This window comes from Tachysurus vachellii, chromosome 10, assembly GCF_030014155.1.
Source record: "Tachysurus vachellii isolate PV-2020 chromosome 10, HZAU_Pvac_v1, whole genome shotgun sequence".
Classification (NCBI taxonomy): domain Eukaryota; kingdom Metazoa; phylum Chordata; class Actinopteri; order Siluriformes; family Bagridae; genus Tachysurus; species Tachysurus vachellii.
In genome coordinates, this window is record NC_083469.1 from 6,531,964 (window position 1) to 6,553,230 (window position 21,267).

The window sequence follows — 21,267 nt, forward strand, 5'->3', positions numbered from 1 at the left end:
AGAAAGAGAATAAAAGAGAGGCTGGTGATTGATTGGCTGTTTAGAGCAGCTGCTATAAATCTCTGTCTCTCAGATGATTAAATGTAAGTATAAATGGATAGTACCAGGTGATGTTCATTAATATAGTAGGAAAAAATACTGGAAAATTGCTGTGGTGTAACACTTTGCATCAGGCTGCATTTACACTCACCAGCCACTTTAAAAGGAACACCGGCTCATTCATCCGATCATACAGAATTAACACAATGCATAAAGTCCTGCAGATACAAGTGAAGAGCACCAATGCTATTTTTTCACCAATGAGGTAAATAGTGCTTATTTGAGTTACCATCACCATCCTGTCACCTCTGCTCATTCTCCAGTTGCCTGTTTTATCAACAGTGGTTTTTCTACCATAAAATCTGCTCCCTGGATGCTTTTTTCTTTTTTCCACCACTCTTCCTGGCACTAACAATCATCCCACCTTTAGGATCACTGAGAGTTTGTTAAAAATATTAACTAAAGGTCCTGAACTGCATCTGCATGCTTTTTACATGTGGTCCCTGAGGACAACAACCTCCTTATCAATACACAATTCTCAGACTGTATCTGACTATAGAAACAACATTATTCATAATAACACTCTCTGGTGTTTATAACAGTTTATAATCACACCCTCCAGTGTCACCCAAATGAGGATAAGGTTACCTTTTGAGTCTGGTTCCTCTCAAGGTTTCTTCATCTTCCATCTAAGGGAGTTTTTCCTCACCACAGTAACATCAGTCACCTCAGGCATGTTCATTAGGGATAAATACATATTTTTGTACCATATTTTATATGTTCTGTAAAGCTGATTTGAGACAATGTCTATTGTTAAAAGCGTTATACATATTAAATTGAACAGAATTTAATTGAACTGAATTAAATTTATGCTCTGTGCTGCTGCGGCTGCACGATCAGGGGATTGGATAATTCTATAAAGAGCACAGGTTTTTCCTAATGAAGTGGCTAGTGAGTGTACATATGCTGTACCCTTTATTTGACCTTTTTAATGCATTTATTTTTCATTTGGCAGTCAATCTTATCCAAAGTGACTCATAACTGAGGCAGAATCCATTTAAAGTCAAACCGATCAGAAACAAGGAAGGAAATTACAGCTACACATGACACACTACACTGTAGGACGTGTGCGTGTGTGTGTGTGTGTGTGTGTGTGTGTGTGTGTGTGTGTGTGTGTGTGTGTGTGTGTGTGTGTGTGAATAATGGAGATTTTATCATCTGTCTCCATCAGTGAACTCATCACAGGGCTCCGACTTGCCATCTCTTTTGTCTTCAAGTCTCGATGGCTCAATATCTCTCCCTGAGCTGAATCTGAAGCAATAAACAGCGTCTACCTGTTTTGAAGATGCGTTAAAGGAATGCTTACACAAATTTACAAAAATGTCTTGGAAACATGTAAACTTGAAATGTTCAGATAATGCTATTGTGTACTTTAAGTCATTCTGCCTAAATTAATTTGACCTTCATTAAACAAAGAGACTCTCACTCACCTAAGAGGTCACACTGGGACTGGAGATGGTTTCTTTTTTTTTAACATCAAATAATAATAATATGACTGCCCATTGTGTACTATTGCTCTCCAAGATATGCTAAACCTAAGAGAGTTTGTAAATTTGTAAATCTGTTTATCTTAAAAAGTCAGGTCAAGATGTTTTTATTGTCATTTCTACCATATATAGCTGACGCAGTAAAAAGAATGACATAAAATGAGCTACATAAAACAAAGGACTTAAAGTAAGTTGTCCAAGCCACATAAAGTGCATCTTTGCAACCAAGTGCAAACAGACAATCCAAAACACTACAGGACAAATACACAAAATACAAAATAGCACTAGCCAGTGTGCATACTCTATATAATACATTGTGCAAAAAATATAGGATTCTAACAAATCTGTAAAACAGAGTGAAGAGCTATACGCTTATCTGTTAGTTTCATTGTTTTAATTTTAATTTTAATTGATCCTGACAAGGCACGGTGGCTTAGTGGTTAGCACGTTCACCTCACACCTCCAGGGTCGGGGTTCGATTCCCGCCTCCACCTCCCGCCTTGTGTGTGTGGAGTTTGCATGTTCTCCCCGTGCCTCAGGGGTTTCCTCCGGGTACTCCGGTTTCCTCCCCCGGTCCAAAGACATGCATGGTAGGTTGATTGGCATCTCTGGAAAATTGTCCCTAGTGTGTGACTGCGTGAGTGAATGACTGTGTGTGTGTGCCCTGTGATGGGTTGGCACTCTGTCCAGGGTGTATCCTGCCTTGATGCCCAGGGTGTATCCTGCCTTGATGTTGGAACTTGTTAGGAGCATAAAGTTGACTCTAATGTTACAATTTTTAAGAGATGAGAGTCTAACATGGCTACAGCTGTCGTGTGTAGATTATTGCAAATTTATACATAAAATCTTCTACCCACGGTAAGAGTTTTATCCTGGTCAAGCTCACGGTTCATATGGAGCTTATCCTGGGAACACTGGGGATGTGGAGGGAATACAGAGAAAACACACACCACGTATGAAGCGTTTTAGAAAATGATTCCCGAAAGAGAGAAGGAACTCTGATTGTTGGCATTAGTTTCAGGTTTTCCTACTTGTTTTCTGGCTTTTGTTTCTGTTAGTTGAGTTTGAAGGTCTAGTGTGTGTGTGTGCACATGCATGCATGCGTGCGTGTGTATGTGTGTGTGTGTGTGTGAGTGGGTGGGTGTGTGTGTGTGTGTGTGTGAGTGGGTGGGTGGGTGTGTGGGTGTGTGGGTATGTTTAGTGTGATTATCTCTCACTAATCTGCTGAGCAGCACTCAAGGTCCACTGCTATCACTTAACCGTGCCCTTGTCTGTCCTCTCCTGTCCTCTTATGCAACACTCCCCTTTTCTCCTCTTTTTTCCTCCCCACTCTTCTCTTCTCTTTTCTCCTCTCCTTTCCTCTCGTCTCGTCTCCTCTCCTCTCCTCTCCTCGATTAATCTTTTATATAAACCCAGTTTTTGGCCGTTGACTTGATATTGTTATCTGAATAAAGTACTTTCAATGCAAGACTTAGTGGCTATACAATTAAAAGGTCAAAGGGCGTATGTTTCATGACCCTATAACTTTCTCTGTGTGTGTGTTTGTATGTGTGGGAGGTCAGACGCTCCTTAAGTGTGCTTATATTCAGCTCTAATCCTGTGGCTTTAGCGAACAGGTGCACAGGTTGGTGTGTATGAACCATCGTACACACATACGCAACGGCACACACAAGGAGCTATTGTTGTGGATAACTTCTCCTTCCTTATTTGCTATACATTAATGCAAATGTATTTATATATATATATTAATTTTTTTTTTAATATTTCTTTTTTTCTTTTCATAACTCTTATGAAAGAGAAATATAAAATAGACATGTGAAATGAAGTTATTTCAGACAACCACATTATGTGACATATCATTGTGAGATGTTTTTTTTAAAGCTGTAAAGTCTGGTAGGTTTTGTCTTTGCATTTTTTTACTGTGACATTATGCAAGGCGGAGGGCTTCAGTTCCTGGAAGAAGAAGAGAGAAAGCAAGAAAGAGAAAATGAAAGAAGCTGGGGCAAAGAGCAAGAACAAATGAGCTGTTGAGAGAGATGTTTAACACACCACACACACACAAACAACAATGTAAGAACACAAAAAGACCACTGCATATAATTTAATAAAATAAATATATATATACATACATATGCAGTGGTCTTTTTGTGTTCTTATATATCTATTTATTGATTTATTTATTTATTTATTTTATTTTTTGGTCTTGCATTCCTCTACAAAATACCAATGCACCAATAATAGATCATGTATCTGGGGATAAACATCATAAGTGTTGACCAGGATTTGACTTGCAGATACAGTTGTGTAGGTGTGTAGCATGTTCACCAATAAGCCTGAATCAAACTAGAGAAACACGGCATACCTCAGAGAATCTATGCATTTTTGTTGGCTGTTTAACTGCTTACTGCTATTATAGAAATGTATTTGATATTAAAACATTTTGTAGTATTTTCGAGGATATCTTCCCTTTACAGAATTTGTTTAGAACTGTCTTTTGAATACTTGTATAAGATGGTTTATATGGACAAATATATCAGCCATATAATCTACAGTGTAATATAGTGCAGTGGTTTAATACAGTATAGTATAGTATAGTATAGTATAGTATAGTATAGTATAGTATAGTATAGTATAGTATAGTATAGTACAGTACAGTACAGTGTAGTATAGAACAGTATAGTATAGTACAGTATAGTATAGCATAGTATAGTACAGTATAGTATAGTATAGCATAGTATAGTACAGTACAGTATAGTATAGCATAGTACAGCGCAGTACAGTATAGTATAGTATAGTATAGCATAGTATAGTATAGTATAGTATAGCATAGCATAGTACAGTACAGTATAGTATAGCATAGTACAGCACAGTACAGTATAGTATAGTACAGTACAGTATAGGGCTTTCTATTGCAGTATGGTAGAAAAGATAAGATAATATCGGATGTCATAGTACAGAATAATACAGTACAATACAGTACAGTACAGTATAGTATAATACAGTACAATACAGTACTGTATAGTATTGGATGTCATAGTACAGAATAATACAGTACAGTACAGTACAGTATAGTATAGTATAGTATAGTATAGTATAGCTTTGTATTGCAGTATGGTAGCATAAGATAGGATAGTATTGGATATCATAGTACTGTATTATATGGCGCAGTATATTATTAGATGGCATATTATAATGTAGGATAGTATTGTAAAGTAAGATGTTATATAGTATAGTAGAGTATGGCATGGCATTACATGGGGTGATATAATATTGTAATACAGGATAGAGTAGTTTCATATAGTGTAAAGTGTTGTGTAAAGTGTACACTGTAAAGAATATTAGTCTTACAGCAATTTACTTGCAACATGGGTCAAATCCCAGCACTTCCAATCTGTGCCCTTAAAAAAGACCTTTGTCCTTTCAGTTCAGTTATATTCTGCATAGTATAGTATAGTATAGTATAGTATAGTATAGTATAGTATAGTATGCATAGAGTAAAATGATCATTCATTATTAGATGCATTATAATACTTTCATTACATAATATTGTCCTATATGAGAACATATACATATACATATACATATCCATTCATAGTGAAAGCAATAACATGTAGGTCTATATTAGAAAATATATAATATTCACTATATTTTATTGTAGTAATTTCTTATTAAAGACTTTACTCAGAAATCTATAATTATATAACAATAAATCTTTTACTATTAACGGTGTATCAGTTTTTCTGTGGAATTTATTTTAACCGTTATATTGAGTTATAAACTAGAAAAGTTTCATTTTTATCATTTCATGCAGTTTTGCATTCTATCTCAACATATTTCCGTTGTGTACGATTGTGAAGTAAGACAGCGGCTTTATGATGTATCAGATTTCTGTTCTGATCTAAAAATCAGTTATATACGGTTTGACAAGGCGCACTTGGTTTTGCTGGTGGTTTCTAGGTGGGACTGGGAGCATTTCTCTTTTCACACTCGCGGCTGTTAACACCTACTGCCAGATCAGACACTCACACTCTCACACACTCATTCAGATTTAAATTCAGACTTATTAGTTTCTCAAACGTCACATTTCCCACTCACGCTTTCTGGACAGAAATTATTTATTTGTCCTTGGGAAACAGAAGGAGGAAGAAAAGTAGATTAAAAAAGCTAATATATATATATATATATGGATGCTGATGAAGCAGAACGATGAAGCAGAACGATGAATCTAATATAATATATTATACTAAACCGTATAATATGTAGCTTCATTAATGCTAGATTAAAATCTCAGTCCTTCATTTCTGCCTTTATTTCCAGCTCTATTTCATTTTGGTTACGTACCCTGAGGGCTCCGTGCGGCGCAGGCGGGGCATGGGACATTTGATTTTATGCCAAGATGCTTGTACGTTTGTGTGTTTATAGATGTGTGGGAGTGTAAAGGCAGGTTGCTCAGCCTGCACATTCCTCCACTGCCACGCGATAAGTCACACATAATCACAAGTGACACACAAACACACACACAACACATGAGTCTCCTCATCCACTTGTAAAGGTGTGTATAGACTGAAGATCATTTGCATGCGCTACCTTCAGGCAGTGTGTGGCAGAACTGTGCTCTCGGACATCACACTGTAGATCTGTGTGAGATGTGCAGCTTTTTTTTTTGCAGGATGGACATACTATTACACCATATTACATTCTCTTTTGTGTATCCATGTGGCACACGCTCTGGGATTTGGATAAGCACTACATTCATTTCCCTTATTATTACCGTGCAAATTATAGGGTGCAGTGACCGGCATGGTTTACTCAGATAACCTAGTGAAAGAAATGAAATCTGTAATGTGAGGGAAATTCACTAGAAATTAAAAGGTTCTATTTCATGCAGGTGCTTGAGAATGCAGGGATGAGCAAAGTTTTATTGCACTAATTTCTCAAGTAATTGCTTTGTGTGTGCGTGAGTGTGTGTGAGTGCACATGGGTAAGTGTGTGTGTATGTGTGTGTGTGTGTGTGTATGTGCGTGCGTGTATGTGTGTGTGTGTGTGTATGTGTGTGTGTGTGTGTGTGTGTGTGTGTGTGTGTGCGTGTGTGCTAGATGCAGCCTGAGGGGCAGTTAGCGAGTCTTCAAAGGATCATTTGAAATGGCCAAGGGGAAAAAGTGCACATGAACATTTCAGGCATTTTAATTGGTGATTCCATGAACTGAAAAAATATGTTTTTTCCCTTCATATATGGAAAACAAACAGAATAAATCATTTGACTCTAAAAAATGTGTGATGTGTGTGTTTTATTTTAATGCCAGACAAACAGATATATAAAAAATTGGGGTTTATATGTAAATCATTTGCATAACCACGTAGACTAAGCAGTTGTTTGCACCCCTCTCTCTCTCTCTCTCTCTCTCTCTCACACACACACACACACACACATCCATTGCAAGGACCTTCCGCTGACATAGCTTGATATAAGAAATTAACACTATACTTAATCTCACTAAAACCCTATTAACCATTTTTTCTCTTTTAGCTGAGTTTTTTTAGGAATTAAACAAACAAACAAATTAATTAATTAATAGTTTTCTTTCTGGGAACTAACTTAATGTCAACCTGTCAGATATTCCTATCGTTGAGAGGACATACTACTGGCATAATTATTAATGCTGCAAATTATTTTACCCCAATCTTAACTTCAGAAATAAAAAAAATCCTCTCCTTGTATTTTTTTTATACGTCCCTATAAGTTCAAAACTGTCACATAATCCTACTCGTGAGCAGTCTTTTGCATGCACACTGACTTCATTTCATGTTTTCAAGTTTCATTCCTATTTTAAAATAATCCTATTTCTAATATAAAATGTAGGTTCCTTTCATTTACAGCACAGATTTTTCTCTATTTTTTTCTTTTATTTCTTTATTCCTTTTTCTGCAGGAAATTGTACACTGATACAGAATCCAGGCTGAAGTTTTGGCCAAAAGTTTCACCCAACATCATTATCATCGAACCTAAAACCTTTTCACTATAGTGAGCAAAACCTTGTAGAGAAACAAAAGCTTTATTTATTACATAATCCTGTGTTTGAGCCTGAGAGAAACACGCATGCATGTGAGACACATCGACATTAGCATAAAAAAAGGGTTTTCCCTGAGCTCAGCCTTTGGTTTCTGACTCTTTTTCACGCCTGCCTGGGATAAAGCTCAGCCTTTTATTCCATGTGTTAATGAGTCCCATTCACACACCTGCCTAAGTTTCTCTCCAGCACAGTAAGAGTTAAGGACATACACCTGTCCCATCACACACCTGCCTCAGCACCTTCAGCCAATCAGGTACAAGTGTGTGAAAGCTACCTGTTGGGACAGATAAATGTGCCGGCAGTGGCAGGCCCAAATCAAAACCGCTTCACTCAAGGAGGTTCACAGATATAACAACTCTCTCTCTCTTTCTCTAACCGTTATATATCAAAACGGAAACACACACCGTACCAGAGAGGACAGCTTAGACTGAGGATTTATTTCTGCTGCCTCTGAGGAACGACATGACAAAGGAGATTGAGTAAGTGATGTTCTTTTTGATTTACACACGTTATCTCAAGATGTTTTGTTTATCAACCAGGTTAAAAGGTTTGCTCTTTCACAATTTGTAATACAAAGAACTCTGACTGACACAGATGTTTACAGAGGTTAGACTTAAGAGTGGGAAAAAAAACAATAACAAAAACAAAAAAGAAAAAAAAAAAAACAGTTGACGGTTTTCTTTCCTTTCCGGAAAATACCTACATTTTTAAGTTTCCGTATGTCATTATTCCTCTCGCACTCTCAAGGTGTCAGTTTCGTCGCTTGCAGCTCTGACACCCCATCTCTCTTCTGCCACTGGGCAACTAGACCCTCATCAGAAATAGTACATAGAGATTGTTTGTACAGATAGCTGACACCACAACCAACACACACACACAGTGCTGTGTAAAAGAAAATAATCATAGTATTTGTGTGTGTGTGTGTGTGTGTGTGTGTGTGTGTGTGTCTGATTTTCTGCTGTCCTAGGGGCTCTGAATCACAAAAGCAATTTTTCACCTTCTTATTGTCACTCAGAAACTAAATCAGGGCATTGAAAGTGCATGCCACATTGCATCCAACTGTAGCATGCCATAATAACAGCACCAAACAAGCACCATGTGAGCTTCATATCATTCATGTGTCTGTGACAGAGCAGTGTTTTAGAGGCCTAAAGTCTATTTCAGAACCCGATTCCTTCATTTTTAAAGTAAAACAAGCTTTATGGAAGAGAACGATCAACAGGAAATGTGTTCATTTGCTAAACAAGACCTCTCACCTGGTCAAACAGAGCTCTGTCATGAGCTCAGGTGCTCGTGAGCAAACTAACTGTTTGCTTGCTAGCTGCTAATCCAGGGGATAGAGGACAGGGGACACAAAAATGAATACCACTTTTCCCTGTGTGAAGAGATAAGTGATCCTTCTCTAATGTCTAGATTTTGTTTGTGGTCTTCAGGCATACGTTATATTTGCATGAGGTTTTTCCTTCAAGTGCTAAGAACATCTGCACAGCAAACGTGTAGGGGATTTAAATGAGTTGTTTAAGATCATCTTAGAAACACATTTCAAAAAAGATATGTTTATGAGGATTTCTGATGTCGCTGCATGTTGTAAATGCTGCATCCTTTATTTTGTCTAGATTTCTTGCTTTACATATATGTGTGTGTGTGTGTGTGTGTCAATGACTATGTATTCGGAAACTTCCTGAACTGTTGCATTTCTTTAAACCAAGTTCCCTCTCTCCGTCCCATCTTGCTCTAGGGCTCTGATGATTTTGCAGAACGAGAGCTTTAATTACCCATGCTACACTGATAACTATCTAATGGAGTCCTGGAACTACATAGACATCGATAGCAGCAAAACAAAATCCAGGATCCCTGATGATGATATCAACAGTATCGCCATCTTCAGTGATATTTGCAAGGTAAAAAAAAAAAAAAAAAAAAAAAAAAAACCCAGAACATTCTAGGATTTCTGAAAATTCTAAACAATTGACATGTGAATTCATTCATTCATTTATTTTTCTTTACAGACTCCAAAAGAGCAGAAGATGACAACCTGTTCACATGTTGGCGGTCCATATAAACCGATGGACAGGTAAGAAAAAAACTCAAACTAGATCTTACTTCTGTACCAGGACAGTCAGTAATCTCCAGAGTCTTACACCATACATGCCCAATTCATTTCACATCCTGCCGAGATAAAAGACAAACCCCAAACAGACGCTGACAGGCAAGAGTGGAAAGGATAGAGGTGTGCCTGTCCAATTGTCAAGAGAGACAAGAGTGACAGGTGTATGAAACTTAACGTAGGTGTTTCTCACAGGTTTTATTTCTTCGCCTCCCGCCACTCCTCCAGTGTACAAAACGAGGGCTAGCGAGATTAGCTCAAGCTTAGCTGAGGTCAGAGCAGTTTGAGATTCTAATCCTCTTCTCCATCCCACCCCAGAGACAGCTGAGTCACTGGTCTTTTGTGCGGCTGATCAGGAATATTTTTTTCCCCTTGAGCTGAGGCAATGACGAGAAAGACAAACAGAGTTAGAGATGTGGATTATGAGGCAAACAGCTCCCACCCAGCTCTCCTCAAACAATGTCGAGATTGAGTGCTGTTTGTTTGACTTTAACAAGTTCTCCAATCGCTGCAACTAGTAAAAGGACTTTGAGTGCTTTATTTGTTCTAGAGTTAACAGAATTGACAAGCCACCTAGCCACTTTCACTTAACTCTAGACTTTAAATATTAAACATAGGCCTAGTTTGCTTCCACAGTGAACACAGTTATGTTCAATTATCTTTCAGGACACCCAACGGTTCTTCTCCTGAGCTGACACAGTTACAAAACTCTCACCTCTTGAAGATGGTATCCGGGAACATTTCCACCACTCAGTCACAAATCGTGAAGCAAATTTCTCCAAGCAACAACAACAACAACAACAACTACATCCAGGCCGTCGCGGGCGACAGCTATGAAAAGCAAGCCATCAACAACATATTTGATTCTCTTATGCTCAACACACATAAAATGTGGCCTTCGGATATCTCCTACCCAAGTGACAGCACTGAAGTGAGTCTCACAAAAAAATCTTAGTATTCAGAACTTACCTAAGCAGAGGAAAATTGAATTATTATTATTGATTTATTTATTGCTATGCAACTAATGGTTTTAAATATCCAAAACAATGCTGTGACTCATGAAATGATCAGTACATGACGCAAGCTAATGTCGAACGCTCTGCCTTTTTTCTTCTTCACCCACACAGCCTCCAGGCTACGGCACTGAGTTTGTGGGCCACCCAAGTCCTGATTACTCCAGCTCATACTCAAACTCTCCTCCTGAGAGGTATAGGTGAGCCATGCAACTATAGCATATAATAACACTTCAACCTGCCAATCATCAAGATTGCTAATAATTACACATTGCCCTGGGCAAAAGACTAGACTATTGATTATATATATATATATATATATATATATATATATATATATATATGTATATATATACGTATATATTTTTTGTATGTTTGTTTTTCATTTGGTTTTTGCTTTGTTTTTGTTAGCAGGAATGATTTTCAGTTTATTCTCGGAGCAGCACAAGCCTCCCAAAACAAGAACACTGAGATTCCTATGGTGTACCTGAACAAGGGCCAGTTTTACCCCATCACCCTGCAAGGTGTGGACAGCAGTGCTGGGATACCTTGTAGCAAAGTAAAGGTGAGTTAAGCCAGTTAAAAATGTTTGAGCCTAAACACCAGCAAAGTGTTGGATTTGTTGGGAAGGTGGTAGACCGTTCTCCAAAGTTCATGTAGGGAATTTCCTAAAAAACACTTAAATGTTGGACTTTTGTAGGTTATTAGATGGTAATAGACTGTAATGAAAATGCAAGTCCCAATCCATAGAACTCTAAAATGCTAAAGTGGAAAGCTTTGCGTGCTTCAAGACCTCCGGGCAAATCTGTAGCTAATTACAGGGCTGATCAGAGCTTCACTATTGATGACTCAAGGTACACACTTGGCGCAAACATTCAGCTCAGTGCGTAGTTTAATCTCACAGTTTACCTGAAGATAATGTTACAAACTGTCATACTGTCACCACATCCAGCCATGACAATTCCCAGTGATTATGGATGAACACTTTATCGTTTTTGTTTCGATCAGATGACGATCAGCTGCAATAATGTTATGAAAATATTTTCGGCAATACATTTCCAGAGCACGCCCATGCGCGCAAATCCTGTCTTGTAGCCTTTAGGCCAAAACTCCAAGTGAGTAAACACTTAGAGATGGAGAGGGAGAGGCATAGCAACCTGTTTTCATGCAAGCGTATACGTACGCTCGCTCAATTAATATAAGAATAAGACATAAACCAAGGTATTAGCTTGATGACAAGTTGTTTTTCTAAGAAACGTTTTCTAACAATCGACCTTTCTTGTTCCTTCTCTGTATATCATTCTTTCTCTTTCGCTATCTCTCTCAGACTGTGATCATGGCTGTGTTTGAAAACGATAAGAATCCTGAGATGCAGCTGAAGTGCTGGAATCACTGGCACGCGCGGCAGCCGACCGCTAAGCAGAGGGTCATTGATATTGGTATGCGAACCAAACACATACATATGCACATAATGGTATTGAAAAGTCCAATAGCTCAGTGCAGGAGTCTGCAGTCTTAATCAAATGGTTCTTAACTTCAAATGGTTGTATGTTGTGGCTTTGGTTTTGCTGGACACCTGTCCACCTGTCCTACAGATTGTGGGGTTTCTCCTAGTTCAACACACCCAAGCTACATCAGGAAGTCTGTTAATTAGCTGATTAGCTTTAGAAGGTGTGTTAGAAATTAGAGCATCATCCTTTCTTTGTGACAATGTGATCATTTAATCTTTTTAATGCATCTGTCTCCAGCTGACTACAAAGAAGTCTTCAGTGGCATCAGTAACATAGAAGAGGTCGCTTTTAATGCACTATCTTTCATCTGGAACACCAATGAAGAGGCTAAGGTAAAAATACACACCCTGTCAGATACATCGTGTGTGTGTGTGTGTGTGTTTGTGTGTGTGTGTGTGTGTGTGTGTGTGTGTGTGTGTGTGTGTGTGTGTGTGTGTGTGTGTGTGTGTGTGTGTGTGTGTGTGTGTGTGTGTGTGTGTGTGTGTGTGTGTGTGTCACAAGGGCAGAGGAATCCATGGCATGTCACCACCCCAGGCACCTGTCATGACAACATGGAGAGAGAGATGAAGAGAGAGAGAGAGAAAGAAAGAGAGAGAGAGAGATCTCAAGAATATCCTGAGGCAGTTTAGAGTTTAGGGCGGGACAGTGAAACCAAGAACAGGCGGAGGAGGAAAAGACTATCAAAAAGGAAAAAAAAACACAACATATACACACCTGATAATTGTCGACTGAATTTATCAGACAGCAAAATGCACAACAACTGACTGCGAAAATAAACTTGGTAGAAAATAAAGAAATAAAAGAATCAGTTGTTTGCTCATTTGCGTCCTAATGAAAATGGATTAAAAAGACAAAGCGAGCTGATCCTGGCTTAGAACTGAACCATTCGCATACTAAGCCCGTCTTTCTTTCTTTATATTTCTGCATTTGGGTTAAAACCTGCCTGGTCATGTCCCGGTGTTCTCATTTTTATTCCACACCTTTTTTATGAAAAGGAAATGCTATGTATTTGCTGCTGCTGCTATATTTCAGGGCTAGATCGTCATCCGTGACGATGGCTTGTTTGCCTAAAGAGTCGTTCAGTTAGATGATACATGCGTTAGGATCACGCTCAGGGCTTAGAAATGATTTAAAGGTGCTCATTGTTTCTTGTATCTGAGCTCAGCTCTGTTACTTTACTTAATAAGTTAATGAACGCCTTAAAACCTGTTTCTCTCTCTCTCTCTCTCTCTCTCTCTCTCTCTCTCTCTCTCTCTCTCTCTCTCTCTCTCTCTCTCTATTCTATATTGTACTGAGCATTAATAAGAGCCTTAGTTGGATTTATTTTTTTAACAGCATTATGTGTGTTTCTGGATTTATTAATAGTCAAATTATTGACTTAGGCTTCTGGACTGTCTTTAAAGAGCATCTTAATAGTTAAAAATCTAACATGTATCTAAATGTTCATTCTCTATATGTTCTCCGCAGGTGTATATTGGCATCAATTCCCTCAGTACAGACTTCTCCTCTCAGAAAGGGGTGAAAGGCGTCCCTCTAAACCTGCAGATCGACACGTATGACTTCAGCTCTGGCACCAACCGTCTCATCCACCGAGCCGCCTGCCAGATCAAGATCTTCTGTGATAAGGTCAGTTAGAGTTTTCAACTCCATTCGAATTGAGACTTTGTGTGTTCATTGTGATGAAGGTGTGCACTAAAGCATTCGGACCCTCTAGGCTATTATCCATTACTTGAGATTGTGTCCTCGAAGCAAATAGGTGTCTTAAATAGGTGTCAAATAGGTGTCATCTTTCAGTGTTTCTAACTGCCACAGACTTTGAGACTTGAAGGATCATTTTCATATGAGAAAAAGATCACATTCGTCAATCCGTCTTTCCGTCCGCTCGGGCACATTAACACGTTTGTATCTGCTGGTTGTTAAAACAGACTATTCATCCCTTTATTCAACTCTTATCTGATAAAGCCTCCAAACCCTCATATTCTCGTTATCTTCTTCATCTGTTCGTTCCTTCGCTTTTGGCTGCCTTCATAGCTAGCATGTAGTGAGTACAGGATAGGAGGAATCATTCAGAACTTTACCTGTCTGACAGGTTTATCCACAGCAGGTGAGCTTAGTGCATCACTGCAGAACGAGGAACCAGTGTGTTTTTCCATCAGATGGTGCTGGATGTTTTTTTTGTTGTTTTTTTTAGCATTGTATATAGGTTTATTTGGATGAGGCACAAATCAATGAAGTGTCACGGTAGCGCTGGAGTTTTTCAGCAGTCGAGATCAAACACAAAATTAAGAAGCTGATGCACTTCTCTTCCTACAGGGAGCAGAGAGGAAGATGCGAGATGAAGAACGCAAAAGGGTCAGGAGGCGATCTAAGAACGTTGCTGACTCAACTAATGGTGGTAAGAGTCAATCAACCCACCCTTTAACTAGTTACGGTATACAATCACACAAGTCTGAGATCACTGTCCCAAAATTATTCATGAATTATGGATGTTTGGTAGAGAAAACTCACCTGAAAATGATTCCTCTTAGATTAGAGATTTCTCTATTCTAAAGATTTCTGTTCATTTCTCAAACCATAACTTAAGTTAATCTGAACAGCCCAAGTGAGGAAAAACCTAGCAACAAAACACACTGGAGAATTACTGATATGCCAGATAGTGAGCTGCTTTAAACAGGAAACAAACTGCAAAACAGACTGAAGTGATTCAAATGTTCCTTCTTAGCACATAGCTAGCTCTGAGCTTTGCTAGATATAAAGCTAACAATCTTGCACTCTTTTCCCTGCTCTACTAACTGACTTGAGATGGTTTTTTAGCTTGATAGTATTGTTAAACCCAGACCTATTTCTAGTAGCATGAAGTTTTTGTAAATGTAGCTGTGGTACTGTAACCGTCACCTTGCTAACTCTGCATTTCCAATATACAGAATATTTAGCCTAGTTAATGACATCATTCCTGCAATATATATTACACTATTATATATAGTACCACTTCAATTAAATGACTATGTTCTATTTTCAGATTGCGGTATGTCTATTTTTTTAGCTGATGAAGTTGGATCACAAATTTGTGAGCTAGCGTCATTAATTATAAAGTTTCTAAAAGCAAATGTGTCTTTTTTTTTTTTTTTTTGCAGGAAAACAAACTCTGGTTTCCAGCTCCATGGGGAAAGACTGCACTTACTTTAAAGCCCTGGATGACCATGTCACACTGCCTGTGCTGTTTATTCCAGAGACCCATTACAGCAACCTGCAGCGTTTGGTATGCTTAACACACATACATACACACATACACACATACATACACACACACATAGCCAGGAATCCCGGGATTTGCGGTTAGCCACAACGGTGTCGAGTCATGTTCCAACAGCCGCAGGGCAGCGAGTACAAGAGAAAGGCTGGAAAAGTGTGGGAAAAAATTTAGTGAGGAAAAAAGTGTGATGGGAAGAAAGATAGAGAGAGAGATAGAGAGAAAGGGAAAGCATGATTACACAACTATATACGAAACTCACCTCACATGAGGAGACAGTCATGCTGAATGGCATGGAGGATTAGCTTGCAGGGGCTCGTGCATTCCCAAACACACACACATACACACACACAAATGATGTTAAAGGGACTGTGTGTTTACACAGTGGAGAAGAAACACACTCCATTCTGAATCATAGCATTTCCCACACTCTCTGTAGCAGTCAGTGTGTCAAATAAGACGTGCATTTCTTTACAGCTCAGCATCTTTTGCATGAAGCCACCTACACATGTACATAATATTTACACACACACACACTCACACACACACACAGTGTTGGATGTCATGCAATCATAGCCTCTATTTGGGATCATGTCACACACCAGTATCATATGCATGTGAAAACACACTAGCTGATCGGGCAGTTAGATACACACTTGCTTGATTGTGTTTGTGTGATCTAATTCATCGCTAGGTTGCACCCACCTAGATGTGATAAATGATAACACTATCAGAGCACAACAGGAAATTTTTCAATAGGCCAAAAGTTTTTTTTTACTCTAATGCTGATAGCGTCTGTTATCTCTGGCTCTTAGGCGGTGACTACGAGTACAGAGGAAAGTGACAAGAACCCGCTGAAACGTGTGGCCTGTTTCTCTGATTTAGGAGAGCAGTGTGGCACACCGCCCAACAAACAACCACGCAGGGAAGAACAGCAGAGAGGTACGACATTGCAACACAGTCACAAACAAACCACACACAACACAAATGATCACAATGAACCATTAATTAATTATCCACCATCCAGAACAACCACCATCAAACCTCACCAACATAAAGCACAGAAACAAATAAACATCTTGATCACATAATAACAAATAATACAGAGACACAATGCAGCATAAACATAATGGGAACAACACAAAAACACACCATACATACACATTACCATTAAATAAATAGCACAAATACACAACACAACACCATACAGTACGTTACATAAACACTACAAAACCACACTACAACACCATACATCACACAGTACCACTGCATAAACACAACAAACTATACCACAACATAAATATAACACACAAACACCAAAAACTATACCACAACATTTAAATAACACAAACACTACATGAACACCAAAAACTATACCACAACATTTAAATAACACACAAACACTACATGAACACCAAAAACTATACCACAACAGTTAAATAACACAAACACTACATGAACACCAAAAACTATACCACAACATTTAAATAACACATAAACACTACATTAACACCAAAAACTATACCACAACATTTAAATAACACATAAACACTACATGAACACCAAAAACTATACCACAACATTTAAATAACACACAAACACTACATGAACACCAAAAACTATACCACAACATTTAAATAACACATAAACACTACATGAACACCAAAAACTATACCACAACATTTAAATAGCACATAAACACTACAATGAACACCAAAAACTACAACATCCTACATCGCACAAACACAACATAAAAACTACAAAACCACATCACACACAAACACAGAACTAAACACACAATATAAAGTCAAACCTCAACATAGCATAAAGCAGAGAATCTCTCCATCCCACCACAGATTATACATAAACAATCCTGGGTCACAAAAAAAACACCACATAACTACCACAAAACCACAACTACACATTTCTTTGTTTGCTGCAAACAAATCCGAGACAAAATGTAACTGATGATGATCTACATGTTGTTTACTTGGAGGTTTGAACTTGTAGTCTTGGTAACAATTCCAACATCAGTAGTCCACAGACAAAGAGCATGATCACGACAACAGTATCCACAACAATACATCAATTATTTATTTATTTATTCATTTGTTTATTATTTTTGTTGTTGTTATAGTCCTCCTGTACGTACGGCAAGAATCAGAAGAAGTGTTCGATGCCCTCATGTTGAACTCGCCCACCCTGAGAGGACTCAGACAGGCGGTACGTTCTGCTTACTTATCTTCTCTTACTCTTTCTTCCTGCTCTACTTCTCTTCCTTCTATCCTTTTCTCATACATCTGAAGATCTCACTGTACATGCCACAAGATCCTTGAAATGAAACGCATCTTGTTTCTCCTTTCTCATGCTCAGATTTCAGAAAAGTACGGCCTGCAAGAAGACACCATCGGGAAAATCTTCAAGAAGTGCAAACGCGGGTGAGTGACAGTTTCGGAGCAGTAATCACACACAGGCTGACAGGGTGGCGTCGGCCATTTTGGCACAGGGAGGGTCTCAGTGGATGATGGCTGCCATTTATGCTGGAATGACAGCGTAGACTAGGAGATAAATAAAGGCTAGGGTGGATTGAAATGCTCTCGTTGTCATTTTAGTTTGAGCTTGTGGTCTTTTATTGTCAGCTTTCTGGAACTTAAGCTGACAGACCGGGCAGGCAAGAACTCTGTAGTAAAGGAATTTTATAATTGCTGTTTTCTTTACTTCTTTACCAGAAAAAAGTTGTAGAAAAAGGAAACCATAGGAAGACGAAGCAGTAGTGCGGGGAAATTACAAAGGTGTAGATCCTCTAGTCACCTGTCACCATCTGGGGTATATGTTTTCATACCCCTGTGAACGTATAGCAGCAGTTTATATGCTAGGTTTAATCCATTTTAGTGATAGTAATCTAGCCCAAGGCTTCGTTGCTGTGAAGTAAATTGGAGTTAGCTGGGCCTTAGACACGTCGATGATGGTAGCGTTTGGAAAAACAGGACAGGTTAGGTGGCATTCTCTCTGTCTACCTCCCATCATCAGTCTATTTCCTGTGTACCCTCAGGCTTGGCAGACCTGGCACTCACACACACACACACACACACACACACACACACATTCCTTGGATTTATGATTTAGGTGAAAAGTCTGTAGCAAACATTTTGTACACAATGAAACGTTTCTCTAATCTAATCTACTCTAATCTAATCTAATCTAATCTAATCTAATCTAATCTAATCTAATTTAATCTAATTGAATCTTATTATATCAACAACACCGTTTATGACATTTAGATCCATAGTTTTGAACGTATTTAAATATATATTAAGTCTGCCACTGGAAACTAAAGGGCCATTCGAGTACATTTTACTTTAAAACCATACAATCGCGTGTAAATGATATTTCTACAACGTAATCCATCTGCACTTGTGACTCACTTTACACTGTTGTTGTTGATCCCTAAAGTTTATGCTTAAATTACTCTTGCTTAAGTGCATGATCTCACCTGGATAGTGTAGATTTATACCCAAGAACTGCAGCTGTAATCACTAACGCTCTTCTGTCCTCGTTGTTGCTTTATTCTACACTATAGAAACTTTTTTCTTCTTCTTGCTTTCACCTCATGATCATTAGAGATCTCAGTCTACATCTGGATTTCTGTGAACATGCTTAGATGACGCTGTGTATTGTTAAAAGGAGTTATACAAATTAAACAGAATCAAAACTCAGATTCAATTCATTTAAGACGGAGAACGTTTAAAACGTTTAGGTCAATTTAAAATGAGGTTTCATTGTAGATATCATGTCGCTTCTAAAAGGAGTCTTTTTTTTTACATTTTGGTCATTTTAAAAGAATTACCCTTTGCACATAGTTTACATATTTCTTTGTATTATTTAGTCACTTAGTTAGGTTAGGTTTGGCCACTTGAAGGTCCTGAAACCACCCTGTTTCTAGTTATGCATAATATTAATTAGTGTAATACCTCAATGATTTATCTTTTATTATGGCTCATGATTAAGCTCATGTTCTCTCTGTTTCAGGATTTTTGTGAACATGGATGACAACATCATCGAACACTACAGCAACCATACCGCCTTCCTCATCGAGATCACAGAGGTCATGCTCAATCAATACCAAGTCACGCTACTCGAGTTATGAATGATGTCATCTTCAATTGACGCAAGTCCCGCCCCCTTACTGGCAGTGTCACCCCAGCCTGCCAATCTGAAAGCACTGCCACATCTCAGCGAGAATTATTTTGTACCACCATGGGGACAATAGAGCGCTGCAGGTTTACAGATTAACGTCAGAACCATATTAATTACCTCTGCAAATCCAATTTATTTCCTAATTTTTCTTAATTATTTTTATCTTTTTTTAAACCAAGCAAGCAATTTATGATGCCTGAGAAAAATGAGCGGATAAATGAACGAGTTGTAAATATGAGGTGTAAATAGAAGTGAATATTGTTAACAGAAGATACTTTGTATGTTTTATGATAGGATGAAATTTGTTAATATTTGTGATAGCTTTGCAATGTCTGCCTCTTTGGGAAAAAAACAAACAAACAAAAAAAGCCCATCACCGCTGCTTTCTGTGGGCTCATCATTTCTGTGGAAGGAAAAGCAGAACATGGTTGTGGTATCGCTTCTGCATGCTTGTGTGGATTCCTTTATCTTCATGTATGCACCTCTTAACACTAAGCAGAGTTCATACACTTCCGGTCAGGACTCTGTAGCTTCACACTAGTCTGCCTGTTTCAGATCTGAAACTGTCCGAGTCAAAACCAGGGCAGTTTTGGACTTTTAAACGTCACACATTTCCTGCCTGCGGAGTTGCATTTCTGTCTCAGTGTTTCACCTGTGAAAACTCAGTAGCTGGTGGCTTTATGTTGCTCACCGACAACTCTGCACATTTCGAGGCTGCTCGGGTTTACGGGTTTCACATCGAGGCAGCCTCCTGTCCTCCCACATATATTTTAAAAGAAAAGAAAAAGAGAACCACAAAAAAAATTGAAATCACCGGGATAAAAAAAAATCCATGTTGAAGTTTTGATTGATGATCTGATTTTATTGTGGATTTTTTTTTTGTTGTTGTTTATTTGGATTTAAAGCATTTCAACTGCTTTGTGTTTCCATTGTACATCTTTGGTATTTTGCAACAGTTACCCTATTTTGCTTTTGTATTTCGTCTTCTTTTATAAGGAAAATAAAAAACATTTAATGAAAAAACTTGGCTAATTGTCATAGCTAAGATGTCATAGGCCACATGAATGCTAATTTGTGTTTAACGCCATACATTTTTACTTGACAGCTATTATAGATTTGCATTTTGTCACATAGTTGAATTATTTATATAAAATTGATTTACATTGAGGGGGGCACGGTGGCTTAGTGGTTAGCACGTTCGCCTCACACCTCCAGGGTTAGGGGTTCGATTCCCGCCTCCACATTGTGTGTGTGGAGTTTGCATGTTCTCCCCGTGCCTCAGGGGTTTCCTCCGGGTACTCCGGTTTCCTCCCCCGGTCCAAAGACATGCATGGTAGGTTGATTGGCATCTCTGGAAAATTGTCCGTAGTGTGTGAGTGCGTGAGTGAATGAGAGTGTGTGTGTGCCCTGCGATGGGTTGGCACTCCGTCCAGGGTGTATCCTGCCTTGATGCCCGATGACGCCTGAGACAGGCACAGGCTCCCCGAGACCCGAGGTAGTTCGGATAAGCGGTAGAAAATGAATGAACGAAT

The 21,267-nt window shown here is 38.6% G+C and overlaps 1 protein-coding gene across 2 annotated transcripts; it reads left to right on the top strand.

Annotated features, from left to right (window-relative positions):
• The first annotated feature begins 7,965 nt into the window (after nucleotides 1-7,965).
• On the top strand, nucleotides 7,966-20,758 carry grhl3 (grainyhead-like transcription factor 3). Of its 2 annotated transcripts, none has more exons than XM_060879454.1 (15): nucleotides 7,966-8,136; nucleotides 9,396-9,558; nucleotides 9,667-9,731; nucleotides 10,431-10,695; nucleotides 10,892-10,977; nucleotides 11,189-11,342; nucleotides 12,105-12,216; nucleotides 12,526-12,620; nucleotides 13,756-13,914; nucleotides 14,602-14,683; nucleotides 15,423-15,547; nucleotides 16,354-16,480; nucleotides 17,676-17,761; nucleotides 17,912-17,976; nucleotides 19,568-20,758. In XM_060879454.1, exons 1-15 carry the CDS (start codon nucleotides 8,120-8,122, stop codon nucleotides 19,683-19,685), a joined length of 1,719 nt encoding a protein of 572 aa, XP_060735437.1. In that variant the 5' UTR covers nucleotides 7,966-8,119; the 3' UTR covers nucleotides 19,686-20,758. The 2 variants fall into 2 exon arrangements, with proteins under 2 accessions (XP_060735437.1, XP_060735438.1); XM_060879455.1 differs by having other exon boundaries at nucleotides 11,192-11,342.
• Nucleotides 20,759-21,267: the final 509 nt, after the last annotated feature.